Source organism: Lacerta agilis, chromosome 11 (genome assembly GCF_009819535.1).
Source record: "Lacerta agilis isolate rLacAgi1 chromosome 11, rLacAgi1.pri, whole genome shotgun sequence".
NCBI classification, from domain to species: Eukaryota; Metazoa; Chordata; class Lepidosauria; order Squamata; family Lacertidae; genus Lacerta; species Lacerta agilis.
This window is the reverse complement of record NC_046322.1, coordinates 3,984,845-4,008,047: the sequence shown is the minus strand read 5'-3', so window position 1 is coordinate 4,008,047 and position 23,203 is coordinate 3,984,845. Positions and strand designations below refer to the sequence as shown.

At 46.8% G+C, this 23,203-nt stretch overlaps 1 protein-coding gene across 10 annotated transcripts in view; it reads left to right on the top strand.

Moving 5' to 3' along the window:
- Nucleotides 1-23,203, top strand: part of CELF4 (CUGBP Elav-like family member 4) — a 772,591-nt gene that overhangs the window by 677,062 nt on the left and 72,326 nt on the right. For 6 of the 10 annotated variants that reach the window (XR_004427551.1, XM_033164061.1, XM_033164056.1 and 3 more), the window contains exons 4-5: nucleotides 9,181-9,309; nucleotides 11,784-11,863. Coding sequence is in view for 9 of the 10 variants with exons in the window: in XM_033164061.1 (XP_033019952.1) it covers nucleotides 9,181-9,309; nucleotides 11,784-11,863 (209 nt within the window). In the remaining variant the exon portion in view is untranslated. The remainder of the gene's footprint in view (nucleotides 1-9,180; nucleotides 9,310-11,783; nucleotides 11,864-23,203) is intronic. The other 4 variants (XM_033164060.1, XM_033164063.1, XM_033164059.1 and 1 more) reach the window with 1 other exon arrangement.

Here is a 23,203-nt window from a genome sequence, read left to right as displayed (position 1 = left end):
TGGCGCCCGCCCTGTGGAACGCCCTCCCGTCAGAAGTCAAGGGAATAAACAACTACCTGACATTCAGAAAACACCTAAAGGCAGCCCTGTTTAGGGAAGTTTTTAATTTGTGACTCTGTATTGTATTTTGATTGTTGGAGGCCGCCCAGAGTGGCTGGGGAGACCCGGCCAGATGGGCGGGGTATAAATAATAAATTATTATTATTATTATTATTATTATAGCAATTGGCAGGTTTTGCAGCCTTTTGTCTTTTGGCGAATCCCATTTAATCACCGCCTTTAATATTAAGGAGGCAGTTGGGGAAAGATGTGCCGTCTCTGGCTTTGGCGGGGCGGCTGGGGGGGGGGAGAGAGAGAGAGAGAAAGAAAGAATAGGATGATATACAGAGGGGGAAGTGAGATAACACAGAGACAGAGGCAACTTTCAGGAAGTGTTTCAATTACCTCTGCCGAAGTCTTTAAAAACTGAAGTTTAATTTGATCTGAAATGTCGTCGCAAGTGCCGGCTCAACGATGAATGGAGGCGGAATTAGGTCTTCCCCATCTCTCCCCCCCCCCACCGCCACCTTCTTTTCTCTTCCTTCCCTTTTCCTTTTAATCTTTCTTTCCTTGCTTCTGCCGTTCCAGCAGGTCCCAGGAGATCCGAGGCTGGAATGGCACAGTGTATTAATGTCACAGCCTTTTTAGGTTTCGGGATGAGGGTTTCTTTTCTGCCTTCGTCCCCCCCCCCTAAGCCCCTATAGGTCAGTCGTTGAAATGAGTTTAGGTGCTGGAACTTATTTCCTTGACACGCCAGCCTTCGCTCGTCTGACCCTGCAGAGGGTGTCAGGAATCTTTGAAGATTTGCTCTGAGCGGGTGTGAAAATCCCACTGTTCGCAGGCTTAGCCTGTATCAAGGATTGCACAAATTGTGTGTGTGTGTGTGTGTGTGTGTGTGTGACAGAGAGAGAGAGAGAGAGAGAGAGAGAGAGAGAGAGAGCGCAGAATTGACAGATTCGACCATTCCTAGTGGAGTGTCAGAGAATGGAGCAAAAAGAAATGAACGGGAATGTGCTAACCCCAGTGCAAAGTATTCCAAACCTTAGAATGATAGAATTGTAGAGCTGGGAGGGGCCGCTAGGATCATCTACAGTCATACCTCGGGTTGCGCTCCCTGCAGTTTGCGCGTTTTCGGGTTACGGACGCGCCGGACCTGGAAGTACCGGAACGAGTTACTTCCAGGTTTTGGCACTCGCACATTGGCAGAAGTGCTAAATCGCGCTTCGTGCATGCACAGAAGCGCTAAATCCAGTGTGGTGTAGTGGTTAAGAGTGGTAGACTCGGAATCTGGTGAACCGGGTTCGCGTCCCCGCTCCTCCACATGCAGCTGCTGGGTGACCTTGGGCTAGTCACACTTCTCAGAAGTCTCTCAGCCCCACTCACCTCACAGAGTGTTTGTTGTGGGGGAGGAAGGGAAAGGAGAATGTGAGCCGCTTTGAGACTCCTTCGGGTAGTGATAAAGCGGGATATCAAATCCAAACTCTTCTAAATTGCGACCCACGCGTGCATAGAAGCAGTGCTGCGGGTTACGGACACTGTGGGTTGCGAACACGCCTCCCACACGGATCGCATTCACAACCTGAGCGTCCACTTTATTCTGGTCCTCGGCAATGAAGGAATCTTTTGAGGCGCAGACCCACAACCCTGAGATAAAGAGTCTCATGCTCCACCAGCAGAGCTATCCCTGAACGTTGTTAATAACTGTATCCTGTGTAGTCATCAAGGAAGTTGAAGGCATGGTATACTTTTGCCTGGCTCAGGATTCTGCAGATTATGCAGCATCCGACTCCCTATCTCTCGGGGCTTTGTTGTTGGCACAGCCTACCAAGTTCACCCTTAACAGGAGTCATTCTAAGCACCTGGCCAAATTGCTCCCAGGCATCAAGAATCTCTGTGTCTTTCGACCATTTCTGGAGCCCTTTTCATGCAGTTTCCCAGTGAACCCAGGTTAGTTCTGGTTGCATCTTCTCCTTCCAGGGTGAGGAGCTAGTGTGGTGTAGTGGTTAAGAGCGGTAGACTCGTAATCTGGGGAACCGGGTTTGCGTCTCCTCTCCTCCACATGCAGCTGCTGGGTGTCCTTGGGCTAGTCACCCTTCTCTGAAGTCTCTCAGCCCCACTCACCTCACAGAGTGTTTGTTGTGGGGGAGGAAGGGAAAGGAGAATGTTAGCCTCTTTGAGACTCCTTAGGGTAGTGAAAAGCGGGATATCAAATCCAAACTCCTCCTCCTCCTCCTCCTCCTCCTCCTCCTCCTCTTCCTCCTCCTCTTCTCTTCTTCCTGATTTTTAGCCAGAATCTCCTTCCTTGTAATTTGAATCCATTGGTTCAAGTCCTGCTGTTCCGGCGGGTCGGACCCGTAGCAACGAATTCAAATTACAAGGAAGGCGTTTCTTACTAAATGCTAGGAAGAACTTTCTGGTGCCAAGAGCTGTTCGAGAGTGGAATGGAGGTGGTGTGGACTCTCCTTCCCTGGAGGTTTTTAAACAGAGGTTGGATGGCCGTCTGTCAAGGATGCTTTAGTTGTGATTCCTGCATTGCAGGGGGTTGGACTGGATGACCCTTGGGTTCCCTTCCAATGCTACAATTCTATGGTTCTATGGTTCTATGAGTCTAACCATTGTTCACCAAGCCAGTCTTGTGAACGGTTTGACATGCAGCCAGCTTGTTCTATGAAAAATCTGGAAGAAACTTCCAAACCAAGACCTGTTGACGGGTAACTGGCACAGACTGAGTCAACACGCATCACCTCCAGTGCCCACCAAACTGTTTTGAGAACGGGCCCCTCCTTGGAACCACGCTATCTTGTGCTTGACTGAGAGACGTGAATGGGCAAATCGCCAGAGCAGAAACTGCGTTCTGTTCGAGCCCTTGCACTCGACTCATCTCCGACACCAGTCTCTCAAATTAAGGATAACCGAAGGTGGCCGAGAAATGCCTCCAGTAAATCACTCGCTTTGAACTAGTTTCACATCCCTCTAGTGGGAACGTGGATGGCGATAAAGAAGCCTGTGATTTAAGGGGAAAGGGTGGAAATGCATTTCTTCGCCGGTCTCGGGCTGCATCGATCCTGCCGTTGTGTAAGTCAGAATGTCTGGAGTGCACCATAGGGCAGAGTGCAAGAGGTCAACAGAATGGAATTTCAGGCCCTTCTCAGAAAGAGAGAGAGAGAGAGAGAGAGAGAGAGAGAGAGAGAGAGAGAGAGAGACCTTTAGAGGCAGGAAGTTGGATGCTACAGACTTGTTCTTGTTGTTCAGTCGTTCAGTCGTGTCCGACTCTTCGTGACCCCATGGACCAGAGCACGCCAGGCACGCCTATCCTCCACTGCCTCCTGCAGTTTGGCCAAACTCATGCTAGTCGCTTCGAGAACACTGTCCAACCACCTCGTCCTCTGTCGTCCCCTTCTCCTTGTGCCCTCCATCTTTCCCAACATCAGGGTCTTTTCCAGGGAGTCTTCTCTTCTCATGAGGTGGCCAAAGTACTGGAGCCTCAACTTCAGGATCTGTCCTTCTAGTGAGCACTCAGGGCTGATTTCTTTGAGAATGGATAGGTTTGATCTTCTTGCAGTCCATGGGACTCTCGAGTTTCCTCCAGCACCATAATTCAAAAGCATCAATTCTTCGGCGATCAGTCTTCTTTATGGTCCTGCTCTCACTTCCATGCATCACTACTGGGAAAACCATAGCTTTAACTATATGGACCTTTGTCGGCAAGGTGATGTCTCTGCTACAGACTAGAATCTGCCAAATGCCCCTGAATTTACCAGTTGCTGGAAAGCACAGATGGAGAGAGCATTGTTGCATTCAGGGCCTGTTTGTGTTGTTCCCATGGACAGTCATGGAGGAGAAGGCTTCAAGCCGTGATAGCTATGCTCTGCCTCTTGGCTTCTGAGTACCAGCTTCTGGGAACCACAGGATACATACCCTCCAAGGTAATACAGAGAGAGAGGCTGCATCCACACATTTACATTATAAAGCACGTGGCTATCCCCACAAAATTCTGGCAACTGTCATTTGCTAAGGGTGCTTGGAATGGTAGCCCTGTGAGAGGTCAACCATAGTTCCCAGCAGTGTCGTTTTTCTAGAAAAGGAGCTGCCGGAACTCACCATGAACGCCTCCCTTGTTCTCTTAGAATGGCAATGGCCTCCAGGATTCTTTGGGGAAAGCCATTTGATTTAAATATATGTGTTAAATGTTTGGTGTGGATGTGACCCAAGAATGGGGAGTCTGTGACCCTCCAGATGTTATAGGGCTCCAACTCCCATCAGCTCCAGCCAGCAAGGCCAATTGACAGGGATTATGGCCATTGTAGTCCAGCCACACTGCGAGGGCTACAGGTTCCCCGGCCCTGTTGTCAGGCGTTTGGGATAAATGTGGAGTAGCTGACCCCTCCTTCCTTCCTCATTCACGGTCACTAATCTTCCTTCCTTCCCCAGTTGTTACTTGGTTTGTCTGGAAAGATTCTGTTTTTTCTCATTATCCCTACACTTGGAGTTTGTACACATGCCTCCGTACAGGCGAAGCTCGCATCCATTTATATGATAATGCAATGAGGGGCGAGCCTGATTCTGCTGCCAGCGCTTTCTTCTGCCCCACAATTCCTGCGACCTTCTTGTCACCGGTCCAGCCGGACATCTCCATCTCCTTCCTCTCCGTGCCTAATTAATTGGTGATTCGCACCTCCTGTTTAGCCCTGTACCTCTTGCTTTTCACGTGTGAGCTGACTTGTTCTCCCAGCCCGTCTGACACCTCTGCCTCGCAACTCCTCATAAAAACAGAACATTTAAATACAAATAGAACAAGGAATAATTTAACCTCAGTTTGCACCAGAGAAGGTGCTGGGACTTCCTATAAACACCAGGAGCTCGGTTTTGAAAAACCTGCATATTTTAATCTGACGAGATCACACAGTGGGTGGGTGGGTGGCAGCCGCCAGCCCTAATGAAAGGCAAGCAGAGAGTAGGAAGGGAGAAGATCTGAGGGGCCCCACCAAGGATTGGGACCCTTGACAGGCAGAGGACTGGTTCAGGAAGGCTCTCGAAGGCAAGATGTTTCTGAAAATTTGGCATGCCTTGCACCAGGGACCGTGCCATGGCATTCAAAGGGCTTGTTCAAACCTTGTTCAGCCTGACGGATGCGCTCCCTCCTGGGTTCTAGTAAGGCTACATACATACCATAATTTAAAGCACATTACTTCTTCCAAATGGGACGTGGGTGGTGCTGCGGTCTAAACCACTGAGCCTCTTGGGCTTGCCGATCAGAAGGTTGGCTGTTTGAACCCCCGCGATGGGGTGAGCTCCCGTTGCTCGGTCCCTGCTCCTGCCAACCTAGCAGTTTGAAAGCACGTCATTCTGGAAAGATTCTTTGTATTTGGTTCAATTAGTTCAGTTTCCAACTTCGATTTCTCTAATTGAAAGCCTAGTTTTCTATCAGATTTAAAAACTTCATTAATCTGATAGTACTGCAACCAGTCAGTAACCTTATCTTTCAATTGTTCATAACTCTTCAATTTAACACTCTAACCTTCTGTTTGCAGTATATCAGCATACTTCGGCCATTTTGCAGGCATATTAGGTCTCTTATACACTTTAGCCTCAACTGGTGACAACCATCTAGGGGTCTTTCTCTCCAACAAGTCTTTGTTTCGATTCCAAACCTGATACAAGGCATTCCTTATAATATGATTTTTAAATGCTTTGTGGGCCTTAACTTTATCATACCAAAGATATGCATGCCAGCCAAAAACGTTATCATGTCCTTCCAAGTCCAGCACATCTGTATTCTCCAAATAATCCTCAGAGGTGGATTTAGGGCAGTGATGGTAGTGCAGGAGGAAACTGGGTGCACAGCTAAGGAGCACACCTTCTCAAAATCGAGTAAGCACATGTCCAGCTTGGGGAAGGAGGCATGAGGGCTCTGGTAGGGTCCTAGCCTTGACAAACATGTGCCAGCTTTGCCTCTAACTTCTCCTGCACCTCCCTCAACCTTCCCACGTGGAGCAGGGAGTCCTGAAGGCACAGTCAGCCTGCAACCCTATATGGTCAAAGTTCCTGGTTCTGGAGAGGCTCCTACACACCATCAGCCAAATATCCTTGCAAGTCCCCATCCTGTGTTGGTTGGCAGGAGCTGGAGCAAGCCAAGACATCCTGGGGCAGACCAGCACATGTGTCTGCATGTTCCCAATACGCACTATTCCTTGAATGCTCGAACAGGGCTGGAGAGGGTTAACACATGCTTATTTCTTGACTTAATCGTTTTGGAAAAAAAGAAAGAAAGCCTGGAGAATTTGTTTACTTATTGACAAGTATTTATTTAAATCAGTTACATCTGTTCTGTGGATGTCTCCAGAGAGAGGGGAGGGGGGGTTGCCGCTCATGAACATTTACATAGTATTTAATGAACTATAAATTAAGCATTTATGCATCGTGTAGAAAGAGCTCTCTTAAATGCAGCAATAGTCTATCTTTAAAAAAACAAACTTTTTTTAAAAAAAATGTCTATAGTGAGATTGCAAAACCTGGAACCGGTTCAGACTATATAAAACCGGGATGTTCAAATTATCAGTTCTTAGTGGCCTCTCTGTTTCCTGTCCTTTTACCCAGACCTTCATTCAGAGCCAGATCTGCATTTTGCCAGGGCACTGGACACTTTACTTCTGATCAGACGTGGTAATAAAGCTGGTGCCACTTGGCACTGAGAGCTTTTAACTGTGGGGAACAGAGAGCTGGCTGCAGCATTGAAGACAAACCTCAAATACTGATGTAGCATGAACTCATGGAACACCTCTGCAGTAATGTTTGTGCTGCAGACGTTGGTCTGATCCAGCATTGCCTTTTCACAGGGAACCCTTAGGCTTCGTAAGACTGTAGGGCCGCATCTAGAAAACTCAAGAACCTGCAGCACTACGCCAATCTATGCCAATCATCACCTCCAGGCTGTCAGTAATTCATGCACATACTGGAAACTGTGGTTTGTGCGATTGAAGTGGATGAATGCAATGTCACCTTAGTGCACTAAATCCACTTATTTGTGGTTAGGATAGTGATCAGGAAATGCACTGAACAGATGAGTAATGGCGATTCTTTAAAAAGTGCAAGCAAATCAGGATGAATGCTCATTATCGTATAACCTCCCCACAAACAAACCAGGAAGGGTGCTCAGTAAAGGCTTTGTCTAACCTGCACATAAGTTCCATGCAAGAAAATCAGGATGCTCAAAAGTTTAGCTCTCAATCGAGTCTGTTATGCTAGAAAGGATGTCAGCAGTTAGGTTCATGTTTCCTTATGTGTTGGGAATGCAAACCTGGAAAAAGATTTTGGAAAATCACCTTTGAAGAAGTTTCTTCCGTTACGGGACAGGTGATACAACCTGATCCCAGGCTAGCTTTATTAAATCTTTTTATAGATGGACATAAAAATTATTGTTTAAGGACCTACTAATCTTTTTTCCCCCCCATGTCTTCAGCTAGAAATATAACAACACAACCTCAGGAAACAGCTTCTAACTTAACTCTTAGAGGTGTGGAATATAGCCCTTCTGGGGAAAGTAAAGAGGCATCTCAGGAAAACAAAGGCCCAAAATGATGTTGAAACTGTAGGGCACATTGTGTTCATTCAGTACACCAGAAAGGACAATGTTGTCCCCTCATCTCCAGCTCCCCATAGCTCACTCTGGGACAACCTGTTAAGACAGAGAGTAGGAGACAGCTCACAGGTGTAATCAGTTCTAAATTAAGGTTCCCCCCCCCCCAATGAATCTGGGGACACTTTTCTTTTTTTTGTTATCACAAAGCTTTATTGATTAAAACACAATACATCCAATACATTCTCACAATAACATAAAATATCATTTTTATCATACATTTCCCATTTTTTCATCCTCACACCCACCACCAAACACCCCTCTGACTTCCCTCCATCACTCTTTCGACTTCCATTATAAGCTATTTGTTCACTATTTGTACAATCATAATTACTATATATTTCTATAATCATCTTTAATTCTTTATATTAATTTATTATTCTACAATTCCTTCATACCTCTTACTCCAAGCATATTAGCACTTCTTTCTTTGAGCAATGTTTCTCCATATACTCTTCATAACATTTCCATTGTTCCTTCAAATCAAAATCTGGGGACACTTTTCAACTTCCTACTAAATAGATGGATTTTGTCAGGGGACTGATTTTTAAATCCAGGGACTGTCCCTGTAAAACGGGGACATCTGGTAACCTTAAGGTAAAGGGACCCCTGACCGTTAGGTCCAGTCGTGTCCGACTCTGGGGTTGCGGCGCTCATCTTGCTTTATTGGCTGAGGGAGCCAGCATACAGCTTCCGGGTCATGTGGCCAGCATGACAAAGCCGCTTTTGGCGAACCAGAGCAGCGCACGGAAATGCTGTTTACCTCCCCGCTGGAGTGGTACCTATTTATCTACTTGCACTTTGACGTGCTTTCGAACTGCTAGGTGGGCAGGAGCTGGGACCGAGCAACGGGAGCTCACCTTATTCTAAACTATTTACAAACTTGCTTGATGCTTGACTGAATCATTTGCATTGTGTATGCATGGAATGTTCCTTGGAGTGTGGGTGTGGGTGTTTGTGGGTCATTATACGTATTTTTAGAAACTGAAAAACAAGGAAATGCAAATAAATAAATATTTGTTACAAAGGTTGGGTGCCTCTCCTTCTCTCTGCTGAGTGGTAGAAAGAACCCAGAGTCTGTGGTCCTTTGGAGAATTGAAACATGGCAGAGACCGGCATAGTTTTAAGAAATATGGTTTATTCACCTATTTACACCTTCAGTCTGCACGGAGGGAGTCCAGAACTTACATTATGGTTATTTCAAGAGGGATTTTTCCCCCACTGCAGTGCAGCCAGTTTTCTGCCTGCCCTCAGGTGTCTTTTGAAAATGGTCTTCCTTACAAGTGAAATTCTGGGCAATATATTTGCCACACCTTGAACACATTTGGAGGCCACTACAAATCTATTCCACTAACCAACAGCTGCCCATCCTGCGATATAAGAGATCCACTTGGGCACTATTTGGTCATTCCCAAATCTGCCCTTGATTGCTGTGCCCATCTCAAGGTTTATCTGCTTTCCAATCCCTTCCGAAATATGGTAAGCATCTCTTAATTTTGTTCCAGAAGACAGAAAACTCTTTGTGGGTATGCTCAACAAACAGCAATCAGAAGACGACGTGCGCCGGCTATTCGAGGCATTTGGCAATATCGAGGAATGCACGATCCTTCGGGGACCAGATGGCAACAGCAAAGGTAAGTGTGGCGGAGGAAGGAGCCGGCCCAAACTGCACCACCTGAAATGATTCCTGCTCAGGTGAGGAGCCGTCGAACGAGCAAGCCTCTTCATTGTGAGATGGGCAGGTTCAGTTTAGTACGTTGTGGAAGAGCCTTTCCCCACCAGAGCCCACGAGATGGAATGTAAAACTAAGAAAAGCTGCAACATAATGATACAGGCAAGACTGCCCGTGAGAGCCAGTGTGGTGTAGTGGTTAAGAGTGGTAGACTCATAATCTGGTGAACCGGGTTCGCATCCCTGCTCCTCCACATGCAGCTGCTGGGTGACCTTGGGCTAGTCACACTTCTCTGAAGTCTCTCAGCCCCACTCACCTCACAGAGTGTTTGTTGTGGGGGAGGAAGGGAAAGGAGAATGTGAGCCGCTTTGAGACTCCTTTGGGTAGTGAAAAGCGGGATATCAAATCCAAACTCTTCTTCTTCTCACCAGCACAATGCCTGCTTGGCATGCAGAAGGTCCCAGATACAATCCTCAGCATCTCTAGGTAGGGCTGGAACAGACACCCCTGCCTGAATCCTTGGAGAGTTCTGAACTGCACGGAGCAACAGACTCACCTGTGGTCTTCCTTGGGTTATTTTTGGTACCAGGGAGACATCTTGGTATTCCCTGCAGCCTTTTAATTCTTTGTGCATTCCAGATCTCTGGCACTTAGTGTTTTCCTCCTGCTGGTTTTATGTAGGCTTACGCTGATGGTGGCATGGGTATTATATTGATATTGGCAATTTCCAGGGTGAATCTCTCTCTCTCCCCACCCTCCCTATTAAAGTTGGGTGCGCCCCACTTTACACAATTTCATTTATGCACATGGGGGCCTGGAGTGTAACCCCCACATAAGTGAGGGGCACCTTTATTGCACCAAGTTGATTGGAAGGAGGGAGTGTTTTGATTACTATTCGTTGAACAATTCTCCCCACCTGCCATTTTGTTATTTGTAGAGTTTGCAAACTAATTTAACATGTAATCTGAGCTTCGTTTCTTTCCCCTAGCCGTTATCTGTCGGCTCTTTCAGTTTGGATAGGGACCCCTTCCTTCTCTCGGCATTAAATATTGATCTTCTCGTATTATATCATCATGTGCAAGAACCCGAAAGATTATTCCAGTCTTACTGAGGGAGTTCATATGTCAGCAGTTGTTTTGAGAGGTGACAGCATTCACAGACATCAATTCTGTCAGGCAGAGGAGAGAAGTCTTGCCAAACATGACATACTAGCGAATCCTAAAATTGCAGGGTTGGAAGGGGCCCAAGGGTCATCTAGTCCAACCGCCTGCAGCTAGATAGAAAAGTTGCATTAAGTCAGATCTCTTGAACTTTCCCCACAAGAACCTGAGAAATAAGATGTAAAAGTGAAAACTACACACCCCAATCAAAGAAATAAGAAACAAGGACTCAATAACTACAAATGATGCTCACCAGTGGTTATAGTCTCTGTTTTAGAGCTCTGTAAGCACTTTGAAGGGACCCAGGTGGCGCTGTGGGTTAAACCACAGAGCCTAGGGCTCGCTGATCAGAAGGTCGGTGGTTCGAATCCCCGCGATGGGGTGAGCTCCTGTTGCTCAGTCCCAGCTCCTGCCCACCTAGCAGTTTGAAAGCACATCAAAGTGCAAGTAGATAAATAGGGACCGCTCCAGCGGGAAGGTAAATGGCGTTTCCGTGCGCTGCTCTGGTTCGCCAGAAGCGGCTTTGTCATGCTGGCCACATGACCCGGAAGTTGTCTGCGGACAAACGCCGGCTCCCTCGGCCTATAGAGTGAGATGAGCACCGCAACCCCAGAGTTGGACACGACTGGACCTGATGGTCAGGGGTCCCTTTACCTTTACCTTTTTAAGGACTTTGATGCTCACTCCATGTGAGTGAGTTTCCCTGAAAATAGGAAAGTGTGAAAGCTGCTTTGACAGGTACACCACTGCACATCAGCCACCATTGCATTTCACTTGACAGACACCATTGCATGTCAGCTAACCCAACAGCACTGGGTATCGAGCAGAGAGATCCGGTATTTGACAAATGCTCGCATATTTAGAGAATATCTGAATAACACTCAGTAACAGCATTTGTAAAGGAGACTTTATGGCATCAAATTTGTTTTGATTCAACTTGTAGCATTACAAGCTGGTTCGATTAAAAATGTTCTTCCCCTCCTTCTGAGGGACCAGCAAAGGAATCATAACCACTGATTTATTCTTAAATAATGGTGTCCGCATTTTGAAAAAAATCAACATTCCCTCTTGAACAACGTCAATGCATAGAAAAGCGGTTGTTGGAAAATAACTTAGTGCGGCTCTATATAATCCCCTCTTACTTTCTGATCTTCTACCGCCATGTTTCTGTCTCTGCAATTATGGGGGCTGGAAAATGACTTTTTGTAAAATGTGAAAGTTGTGACTCATGCGTTCCACCTTCTTATATCTTTTCCCTCTTCTTTTTTCCCTACAGGCTGCGCGTTTGTGAAATATTCCTCACATGCGGAAGCGCAGGCGGCCATCAATGCCTTGCACGGAAGCCAGACAATGCCGGTGAGGACTAGTCTCTTTGTTGGGGTAAATAATTCCAGGTCATGGATCCAAAACGCTTGAGTAGTCGTTCCGTTGGCGATGCCTACCGAAGGCAGTTTTTCGTATACTGCGAAAGTAGCCAAGACTTCCGGACAATGAGCGATTGGGCAAGATGTACATTCCTGGGTTGTAACACCAGACTTTCTAGAATCATAGAAACATAGAGTTGTAGAGCTGGAAGGGACCCTGAGGATCATCTAGTCCAACCCCCTGCAATGCAGGAATATGCAGCTGTCCCATATGGGGATCAAACCTGCAACCTTGGCATTATAAGCTAACCAACTGAGATACACACACCAGCACCACCAGCGCCTTTTATTCAAAGGCCCCAGGGTTGTGTACAATCTTAAGAACATAATTTATGGGGGATAATAGCAAAAGCACAGCAAAATAACAAAACACCACATAATAATTGCAATAATAGTTCTCCCACATTTGACAGGTCATAGATATCATAATGGCCGAAGGTGTGGGTAAAGTGTGGGGAAAATCCAGTTACATTGCCCCTCCAGCAAGGCTCAGACTGTTGAAATAGAACTGAATACAGCATGTTCTTTCAAGAATTTTAGGGCTCTTCCCAGGACCAAGTTATCACAGACAATGACTCCCATCCCGTATGGCGCCATTGGAGGGCATGACCAGATCATATGATCAGCCCTGAGGTAGGGTACCACAGTGTGAGCAGGTGTCTATGGGTCCAAGACATTTTCGACAAAGGCAATGAGAAGTCCCAATATGTCCCAAATTCAATGAGCGAAACCTTAGACACGCCAACACCGTTTGCCATGGTTTCAAGTATGGAGGGCTCTCTTAGCTATTCACATCAGATTTCACTTAACACAATAGGATCTTATAAGGGTAGATTGTGGGTTATGGATCAAGGTGATCCAGTCTTCTAATAAACCTGGTGTTTCAGAGGCGCTTAAAGCTGCCAGGTCATAAGCGGAAACTAAGAGGTTTAGACATTGCAAAAGCTGCCGCTCTGCAGAAGGGGAGAGGCTGAAACCCCCCCAAACACACACAAAAAGAGGGGGGAAACATTGTCATCTGGACTCGCCAACTGGTTTAGCGAAGACAGCAGCTCTGTCGCCCATTGATTCCACAGAACCACCTTGCCCCCAATTTTCTTGCAGAGGGTAACACCACAAAGCGAGTAAATTGGAGCAAGTTCCATAGTTCTATGTGCTGAATCTTCCAAAAAATCCAGTTCTGTTGGACTTTCATTCTGTGAAAGAGAGAGGAGTCCCCATCTCTTCTCTCCTGCCTCCCCAGTTCTTCCAATTCGGTTCAGCCAATTTCAGCCTTGCTCTCCCCATCCTCATGTTCTGCCAACGGGGGGGGGGGGTGGATCATCATTCCTGTCAGGTCTTGAGCCGTTTGCTCCTGAGGCAAGCTCCTGCTCCTCCACAGCTGTCAGGATTATTGCTGCACTGTGGCTCCCTGTTCACACAGCATATGCTACCTCATGGTTTCCGAAAAGGCAACTTTCTTTGATGAAAGTTTCATTTCTCTTTCCTCCAACCCCTGGAAGCCAGGCTGCCTTGCACCCGCCATGTTTCCTGTAGTCCCCCTGTAGGTCAATAATGTCAGAATCATCATGTTGAGTTCCATCAAAGGACCCGTCACCGAGAGGCAATGGGTATCCTTTGTGTGCCAAAAGTCACAGGTTCAATACCTGGGAACTCAGGGAGCAGAGCTGGGTGGAAAAGACCTTGCAGACATGCTGCCAATGGAAGTATAATGACACATAAACCCGGACAACACCATTACTGGTCCCAACAACATCAAACATACCATCTCAGGACTATTTAATTGCTCATCTTCCAACATTGTGTATGCAATCAAATGCCAACAGTGCCCTTCAGCTCTCTATGTTGGACAAACAGGCCAAACCCTCCGCCAAAGGATAAATGGACATAAATCTGACATCAGGAATCACAAGACAGAGAAACCAGTAGGAGAACACTTCAATCTCCCAGGACATTCTATAAAAGATCTCAAAGTAGCTGTCTTAATACAAAGAAATTTAAGAAATAGACTGGAAAGAGAAGTGGCTGAATTGCAACTCATTACCAAACTTAAAACCATGGAGAAACCTGGTCTGAACAAAGACATTGGATTCTTATCTCATTATACATGACAAAGCTATCTTTAGCTATCTCACCCCTTGCCTTTCCCTGCAAGACCAATTGCAGCCGTTAAGAGTCGTCAACAGGTTTTCCACACCTATCAGCTGATCACCCATTCCCACCACCCTTCTGAGTAATACCCCTCCCCACTCCCTTACTATATTTAAGGGTCTGGTGACTTCCATTTCAGTGTATCTGAAGAAGTGTGCATGCACACGAAAGCTCATACCAAGAGCAAAATTAGTTGGTCTCTAAAGTGCTACTGGAAAGGATCTTTGTTGTTGTTTTTTCTTTTATTTCAAGTTCTTCCATATTTTCTCAGATCATCCAAAAAGGGTCTCCATTCTTCTGCAGGCATTTCTTCTTTGTAGTCTCTTACTTTTGCGGTCAGTTTCGCCACCTCCATGTAGTCCAATAATATCCAAGTCCACTCCTCTTTCGTTGGAACTTCTTCTTTCCATTTCAGGACGTACAGAATTCCGGCTGCGGTAGTAGCATACATAAACAGTTTGACCAACTTTTGGGGGGACCTCTGTCCCTACTAAATACTGTATGCTTCAGCAGATAGTTCTGGACTAGAGATGGACATCAGAAGATCCCTGATGGATCAAGCCAATGGGGACCCGCTGAGTTCAGTATCCTGTTCTCATGGTAGCCACCCAGGTTCCCATGGCAATCCATCGAGCAAGACTTGAGTTCATGAGCACTCTCCCCAGTTGCATTTCCCCTACAGCTGATATTCAGAGGTATACTTCTCCATGAGAGTTGGGTGGGGGGTAATCCTTGCAGTAAACGACATAGCTCAGTCGGTAGAACATGAGACTCTCATTCTCGAGGTCATGGATTCGAGTCCCACATTGGCCAAAAAGATTCCTGCATTTCAGAGGGGTGGATTAAATTACCCTAGTGGTCCCTTCCAACTCTACAATCCTATGATTCTATGAAGAAAACATGTGTGTTGAGGAGAAGGTTCAGGATAAGCTAATCTCCCTGACATTTTTCAGTGTACAAGATTATTGGGTTTCTTCCCCGTGAAAGAAACCAGCATGCTCCTCTGCCCCCACTAATGCTCTTCCAGCATGATCCTGGCAAGGTGTAGGCCAGGGGTCCCCAAACTAAGACCCAGGGGCCGGATGCGGCCCAATCGCCCTTCTAAATCTGGCCCGCGGACGGTCCGGGAATCAGCATGTTTTTACATGAGTAGAATGTGTCCTTTTATTTAAAATGCATCTCTGGGTTATTTGTGGGGCATAGGAATAATTCATATATTTTTTCCAAAATATAGTCCGGCCCCCCACCCCAGGTCTGAGCGACACTGGACTGGGCCCCTGCTGAAAAAGTTTGCTGACCCCTGGTGCAGGTTAATATGCATGAACCACCCTCAGTTTTACACACACACACACACACACACACACACACACACACACACACGTACATGCCACAGGATTCAACCCTAAGTAATGAACAAGGAAAGGACCATTAGTCATTTGTTTCTGAAGAAGGAGATATGTGGGTTAAGCCTAGGGATGCACGACTCTATCAACTTCGGTTCTCTCCATTTCTTGCTTTTGTGCCTTCGCTGGTTCCTTCATGTATGGACTTGACTACTCCCTCCTGTTGCCCAGCAGATTAAAAAAAGGTTTCTGAGCCAGTGGGTGATGTTTCTGTGGGAGAAATTCAACTTTGTTTGCATTTTTAATGAGAAACAACCTAAGACGCAAACTGAGAATATCTACACCCTTTTAGAATGTGGCTCTTTTTTTGAGGCGGGTTGGATATTGGGTTATTGTTTTTGGTTTGATTTTATATGTTGTGGTCTTGTTTGTGAACCACCCTGAGCGAAACACACCCACCCTTCAAAATTCACACTTCTCTGAATTTTGTGATGCAGGTAGAAAAATACATAGCTTTGGGGGAAGTGCCTAAAATGCACGTATTAGTGAAAATAGCATGCATATGCACCTTATATTAAGGGGAATTGATTGCTGAACTATGCACAGTAGCAAAAAAAAAAAAAACTGCATGCAAAACTGTTTATATCAGGAGGCTGCAAAAAATGTGGAGACTGGAAAAATGAGAAAGAGACAGAAATTGACAAGATTCACCCATCCCTTAAAAATGAAGAAGAAAATAGCCGCGCAGAAGTGATATTTGGCTCGCAGACACAAGCATCCAAAGATGGAAGCACCACTCTGGGAGAGTTCTTGACAACCTGTAGCTCTCCAGAAGTTCTGGACTACAACTCCCATCATCCTCTGCCAGCGCTGGTTGGGCATGATGGGAGTTGTAGTCAAGAACATCTGGAGAGCACCAGGATAGCGAATCTGGCTATAGGAAAGCGGGCAATGTAGTCAAGAACATCTGGAGAGCACCAGGATAGCGAATCTGGCTATAGGAAAGCAGGCAATGCGATCTCGATTAAGTTGTATCCTGCAAAAGGGGGAGCAGTGAGAGCGCCACGCATTGTATATGCACCGTGGAGCCAAACCGCTAAGTTGGCAGAAAAAACTGCCTGACAAGGAGGATCACAATGGTCCTTGGCAGTGTCAGGGCCATGGGTGCTGTAGATCAGCACTGATATATATTTTAACAATTATTTTGATATAAACCGCTCCAAACTCAAGAGGCACCATGTAAATGGGAAGCAGTGGGGCTTGTAATTAGATTTGTGTACACTTTCATAAATTGCTGGGAAGCATCAAAGGCTGTGGCACACTTTATATATCCTTCTTCTGTTAATTGAACAGTTGATGTGTGGATGGGAAAAAAGTGTTGGCTTTGCGGAGTACTATTTACAGACCCGCTGACAGCTGCGCCGCGAAAATTAACAGGAACAGAGCAGCCTCAGCCTCAGCTCCTCACCAGAAGGGACTGGTTTCAGATGGAATGGCTGCGCTCCTGGGGAGGGAGGGGGACTGTTGTCGCCTCACTCTAAGAAAGAACTTAAGAAGTGTCTTGCTGGATCAGGCCAAAGACCCATCTTGCTCCATCTTCCAGGAGCCAGCCCTTTAGCTATCTGATGATGGCTATCATATCTCCTCTCAGGCTAAACATACCCAGCTCCTTCAACCATTCCTCATAAGGCTTGGTTTCCAGACCCAGGAGAAATCCTTCCTTTTTTTCTGCCCTGAGTCTTCCAACAATGTATATCCATGAGTTCTAGAGTTCAGAGAGGCAGAGGAAAAAAAACTTTCTGTGTCCACTTTATCAGTGTCATGCAAAATTTTAGGCACATCTGTCATGTACCTCTGTTCCTCGGCTCCTCTCTACATTAAAAACTCCCAAACGCTGCAACTGTTCCGAATGCAGGAGTCACTCCATCGCCTCGATCATTTCAGCGGCCCTTTTCTGAACTTTTCCAGCTCTACCATGTGAGCGTGAGGCGACTGGAACAGTCTTCCTCCCTGAATTCCACAAATTGACCCAGTTCCCTTTTGTAAGCTGCCTAGCCTGTGGCTATCACCACAGCAAATTCCACAAGTCAACAGTGCATCCTGCAAAAAAAAAGTTTTCCTCTCCTACTTTCTTCCACTTTCTGGACTCAGAATGAGACATTCCACTGGGTGGCCCTTCCTTCTCATAACCCCCACTTAATATCTCATTGCATTCCCTGGTGGCCGGACAGCTAGTTAGCACCTCACATCACAATAATGCCTCTTAAAGCCTCTTGTGAGCGCATGGCGGTGTGCATGCATGTCCGTGAGTAGTTTTGCTAATCCGCAGGACAACTTCCTCTCTCCTCACCCCACTCCCCGCTCCGCACACCCTCCCTATTGTTCCATAAATGAACTAATAAATCAGATGTTCCTAAGCCCCGGAATAGAAAGCTAGTCAGCCCGGCTGCTTGACAGGGGGTATGAATCATCGCGGCTCTGAAGACGGCCTTTTGGGGCATAAAGACCTCATCCGATCTACTTTCCTTCTCTAGTCACATCTCTGAAACAGTTCAGGCATCTGGTAGGGCAGCTAAGAGGCCCTGGGGGACTTCACAGGCATCTTTTCTCTCTATCTCTATCACCCTCTCCCTCTCCCCCTCTCTCTTTCCTTCTGCACCTCTCTCTCTCTCTCTGTTCCCCTTCAAAGTCTTCTGCCACTGCAGAATCCATTACGCCCAAATGGGATAAGTGGGAGATAGCCAATGGCAGGCCTCCCAGCCTCGTGGAAGACAAAAGGAGCTAATTGGTGCTCTAACGGCCTTTTATTGGCCCGTGGGGAGAAAGGGAGCTAAATCAGCAATACCTGGCGAGGAGGAAAGGGCTAGGAAGGCACAGGGGACGAGAAGATGCTGCTCACGCCGGCCTCTGGGCAATACTGCTCAGATTTAGACCCAGGATGGTCTTACTATTAGGTGGTGTGAGACAGCTGGGAGGCAGGGAGTGGCAGAAGTTGTGGGAGAGACACAGCCAGCCCCAAAGTGGCCTGACGATCTCAGGTGTGGTAGAGGAGGAGGCTCCAACACCAGCTTTGAAGAAATAGTCAACTGCCACTCTGGCTGGCTTCTGTGAAAGGGAATCAAGGGTGGGAGGGATCTTGTCCTTAACCTCAGCAGCAGGTGTCTTGGCCGTCTTGTACAATGCGCTGCCATCAACAGCCACAAGAGGCAGTTGCCCAGGTGTGATGCTGCTGTGTAATGATCTCTGGCAGGCAAGCAAACCCCTCCCACAGCAGGAAGGATGCCAAACTCCCGCCCTTCCTCTCTGGCTCTTCCATTGCCCTCTGATATTATCCAGTCTCCTAGAACGGGGACTGAGAAGCTGGCCTCCACCCTCCCCACTTCCACTCGGCACAGACTCAGACCTCTGCTTATCTGCTGATTGCCTAGCAACGCTCTGGCTGCCTTCCAACTCTTCCTCTTCTTGAGAGCTAACAGAGTCTTCCCCAGGATCAAGCTGCCCTTTCTCGACTCTGTCAGCCAGCTCTCATCTGCAGAGTTGCTCCCTTGTTCACATAGTTCAATTTCTGAGTCTGACTCTTCCCCTTCACTCTGGGGGCCACGTTCCTGGCAGGCTGCACCTGTAATTAAACAATTGGACATCCCTTTATTTTCTTCCTTGCTGATGCAGCTGCAAAGTCCACAGTGCCTGGCTCCATCCCTGGGCACAGGCAGCAGCACCTTCTGGCATTATGTCCCGGGTTATTCTATTAGTGAGTCCTCCATCGGCTGATCTCAAAGTCAGGACCACCTTCCAAAAGGCCTCACATCCCCTCCCTAGTCTGCCAGGCCTGGAGCTTCTGGTAGGAAACTCCAGGCCTGGCAGATGAAAGTTAACAGGGATAAATGTAAAGTAGTACACTTGGGCCAAAAAAGAAAAGAAAGAAAGGCACAAATACAGGATGGGTGACACCTGGCTTGAGAGCAGTACATGTGAAAAGGATCTAGGAGTCTTGTACGAGGTGAGATTAGCAGTCCTCGGAACCAGCTTCTCCCCCGGTTAAAGAGCGCAGAGTGACAAAGACAGAGCGAGGGGCAGGGCACATCCATCCAGGAGCTGGAGTGACACAGCCTGTGGCGAACTCATCCTCCTTGGTTATGGGGCTCTTTGGGGAATATTGAAATAGCGAGAGGCGCTCAGAGGGGCTTCCTGAGTTATAATTTATTTGCAGAGTGCCTGATTTAAGTCTCCTCCCCAGTCTCCATTCCTTACTGGTTGTCACTGTGAGCCACAGTAATTACTTTCTGCCAGAGACGGCTGAATTTTTTAACTTGCGGAGAAGTTGAGCCCGATTTTAATTGGGAAAGATCTTCTCTTCAACTCCCACCCACCCACCCGCCTCCTTTCCCTTCCTTAGGCCTGCGGAGAAAGGGCTGCTTTGCAGTGTTTTCTCTGAGTACCCGCCCCATATATATTTTTAATGGAAGTCACCAAAATCATTTATCCCCTCCACCAAAGTGTGGGACATACTGTAGGGCGAGAACTGGTGGCTAGGCTGCCACCGATGCAGTTGCCAACCCAGTTGGCTCATGTTGCAGTGGCAACAACAACAAAATCTTAGAAAAGTAGGAATATATTTCCTCTCCCTTCAGGAAATTTAGTGAATGGTCTTATTTCCTCCTCCATCAAACCCTGCAGTTTATTTGCCCACAAATAGGGTAGAAAATTCCAAGACCCCGTTTGCACACACCTCTGTCTTGCTCAGGGAGAATAAAATGCCCCCCTAAACATGTACAGAGTATATGAAGTAGTTTTTGAACCGCCCCATCTTAGACCAGTAGGAAGCTGTTGTGAGTCAAACCATTGGCCATCTAGCTCCACCTTGTAAACACGAACTGGCAGCAGCTCTCCAGGGAGGTGCCAGGGGGTGTTGTGGCTGCTAGTCATTGCAATATATTATCTTGTTTTTCCTCCTCCTCGTTTAATCCCCACAACAACAGCCCTGCAAGGTAGGTGAGGCTGAGAGGCAGTGGCTGACTGCCAAGGTCACCCAGTGAGTTTCATGGCCAAGTGGGCATTTGAACCCTGGTCTTCCAGGTCATAGTGCAATGCTATAACCACTGCACGGTGCTCTCTCCCATCGAATCCGGGACCTTTGGCAGGCAAAGCTCGGCAATATATGGAGGGCCACAGGCTCCCCAGCACTGAGACAGTAACCTGTAAATTTGGGCTGATTCCAGCACTCTGGAGAGCCAGGGTGGATGACAAACCGAATGGAATTCTGCACCGAGAAATGTGAAATGCTACACCTAGGGAGAAAGAACCAGCCAGATACATTTATGCAAATAACTGTAAGTCAGAGATGCCCGAGGCCCCTGCGAGTTCCTTGACAGGAACTAGAGACAAAAATCTGCCGGACCTATTGGTTTTTAACCCTTTGGGGCCTATTTATTTTGCAATATACAGCCTCTAACTTTGCAAAGCAATAGTTCCGGCAAGTGTCGGGTGGGGCCTTTTCGCCGCTATTGTTCACCTAAAGAGAACAAGATTTAACTGCTGTCTCCCTGCAGTTTATGCTTGGCTTGTGTGCAGTGGGTTGCATTCAGGCGCAGAGGGAGGGGGGAATGGAAATAGGGCAGGGAGCAGGAGAGGGGGGGCCCCCAGATTTGTTTTCATGGCTTTTAATGAAATATCAATGGATGGATATTTTATTTTGCTGTGAATATGAAATTTTGCCACTGACCTGTCAAGCTCTCATTTTCAAGAAGAACTTTATTTCACACCTCCAGACAGGCTGGGAAATTAGTTTTCCCCCACCGAGGTCTCTCATTAGGGATTACAAAGTGAGGACGGCGCGGAGCAATCGTGACTCCATTTTTATCCTCCCCTCCTGGTCCCGGGCTTGAGGATGCTGAGTTCGGACGGCGGAGGGGAGCGATCTATTACCAGCCGCTGGGAGACAGCTGAGGGAGCTACATTAACCGGCCCTGCCAGTCGGAGAGCAATCGGGTTTTGATAAGCTCCGAGTTTAACTGGCCTGTTACAAAAGCAGAGGCTGAAAGGGAGACTTCATCCCCATTCAAGGAACTCAGTTGCTTGGAGTCAATGCAAAAGGCTTGGATTCCATCTCACTAGACTATAGGTTACAGATTTATGCTCAAATAAGCCCTGTTCCTAGATCAGGCCAAGGTCCATTTAAATTAGTGTCCTGTTCTCACAGTGGATCAAATTCATCTCAGAATCACAGAGTTGGAAGGGACCCCGAGGGTCATCTAGTCCAACCCCCATCGTCATGGCCACGATCACAGATAGCCTTATCCATCACAAATTTGTCAACTCTCTTAAAGCCAAACCAAGTTCGTGACTATCACATCTTGTGGGAGCCTATTCTGTAGCTTAACGATGTGCTGCGTGAAGAAATAAATACTTCTTTTTTTATGCATGTGGGCAATCTTTCAGCACACAAAGTTAAATAGTTGCTGTTTTTCTTACACTTGGGCATGTGTAAGAAATGGGGCATTCTGTCCCATTTCCTCAGTTCTCTGCAAACTTGGAGCCACGTGGAAATCCACATATTGATATGTGGTTTTTGAACACATTTCCCCACAAAATAAACATTTCTAAATCTCTTCTCTTGGAATATCTCTTTTAAACGTGTTTTGATACCTTTTTTGAGCCGAGGCAAACTTCAGAGAAGGTCGAGGCCCGGTGGATCACTAAATTCCCATTTACACAGTAGCCCAGATCAGGTCAGCTTTGCATCAGAATTTGCAAAGTCTGGATTTGCCCCTCATCCTCTGATTAAATGAATGCATGTGGGGTTTGTTTGTTTGAATGCCATACATTTGCAGCCATAGAACAGTTGCAAAAACAGGATTCTTAATCTTTTTTAAAAACTTTAAAAAGTTTCAGATTCCCTGTGGCAATCCATTGCGCACCTTGTCGCCCATTTGCACCCACCGCATTTTGGGAGCACCCTGTGCCCCTACCAGGAAAAGAAGAACTGGAGGAACTTGGCTGACGGATTTTCAGTCAATGGTCTCAGCCTCCGACGTTTTTTTGCAAATAGGTTGAGATCATTAGATCCCGGTTACCAAAGCAGTCTCCCGATCCAGGATTAATTAAGCGAATCTTGAGATCTAATTAAGGACTGGTCTGGTGATAATTGCCAGGAAATGTATGCATTAAAAATATTCATTTGTCAATGAAGTGTAATTAAGAGCACTGTTTGGGGAAGGATCGATACTGTGTCATGTGATTTGGAGACTGGGAGGGGAGAAGGGAGAGATTAAGGAAAAGACTCGCTCCTGTGCATGAATCAAAAACCTTGATAGAGACTGGAGGTGATTCCCCCCCCCCCTTTCCTAGCTTTGCTTTCATAATAACTCACAGTTAGCGCTCTCTCTGCATCCTTGAACAGAGTGTATCTCTCTCTCTCTCTCTCTCTCTCTCTCTCTCGCACCCCCCTACCTTTGTTTAGCTAAACCATTTGTTTCACTTCCTTGTTCCTTGCTGCATTGTTCAAGTGGGTTATAGATTTATTAGAGTGGGGAAGAGTGACAGGTCAAAGCGAGAGAAAGGGAGGGCGAGAGAGAGAGAGAGAGAGAGAGAGACTCAAAGCCACTTCCTCCCCGAATGTGCTGTTAATCCCGGGAACATGGCTCTTATTGTGAAACCTCCGCACAGGGTAAAATTGGCTTCCTTAGCATGTTAATCCCTCACCTCTTTATGCTTGATTATTGTGGATCTGGAGAGGCTGTTGAACACATATAAAAACAGGATGCAGATAAAGCAATGTG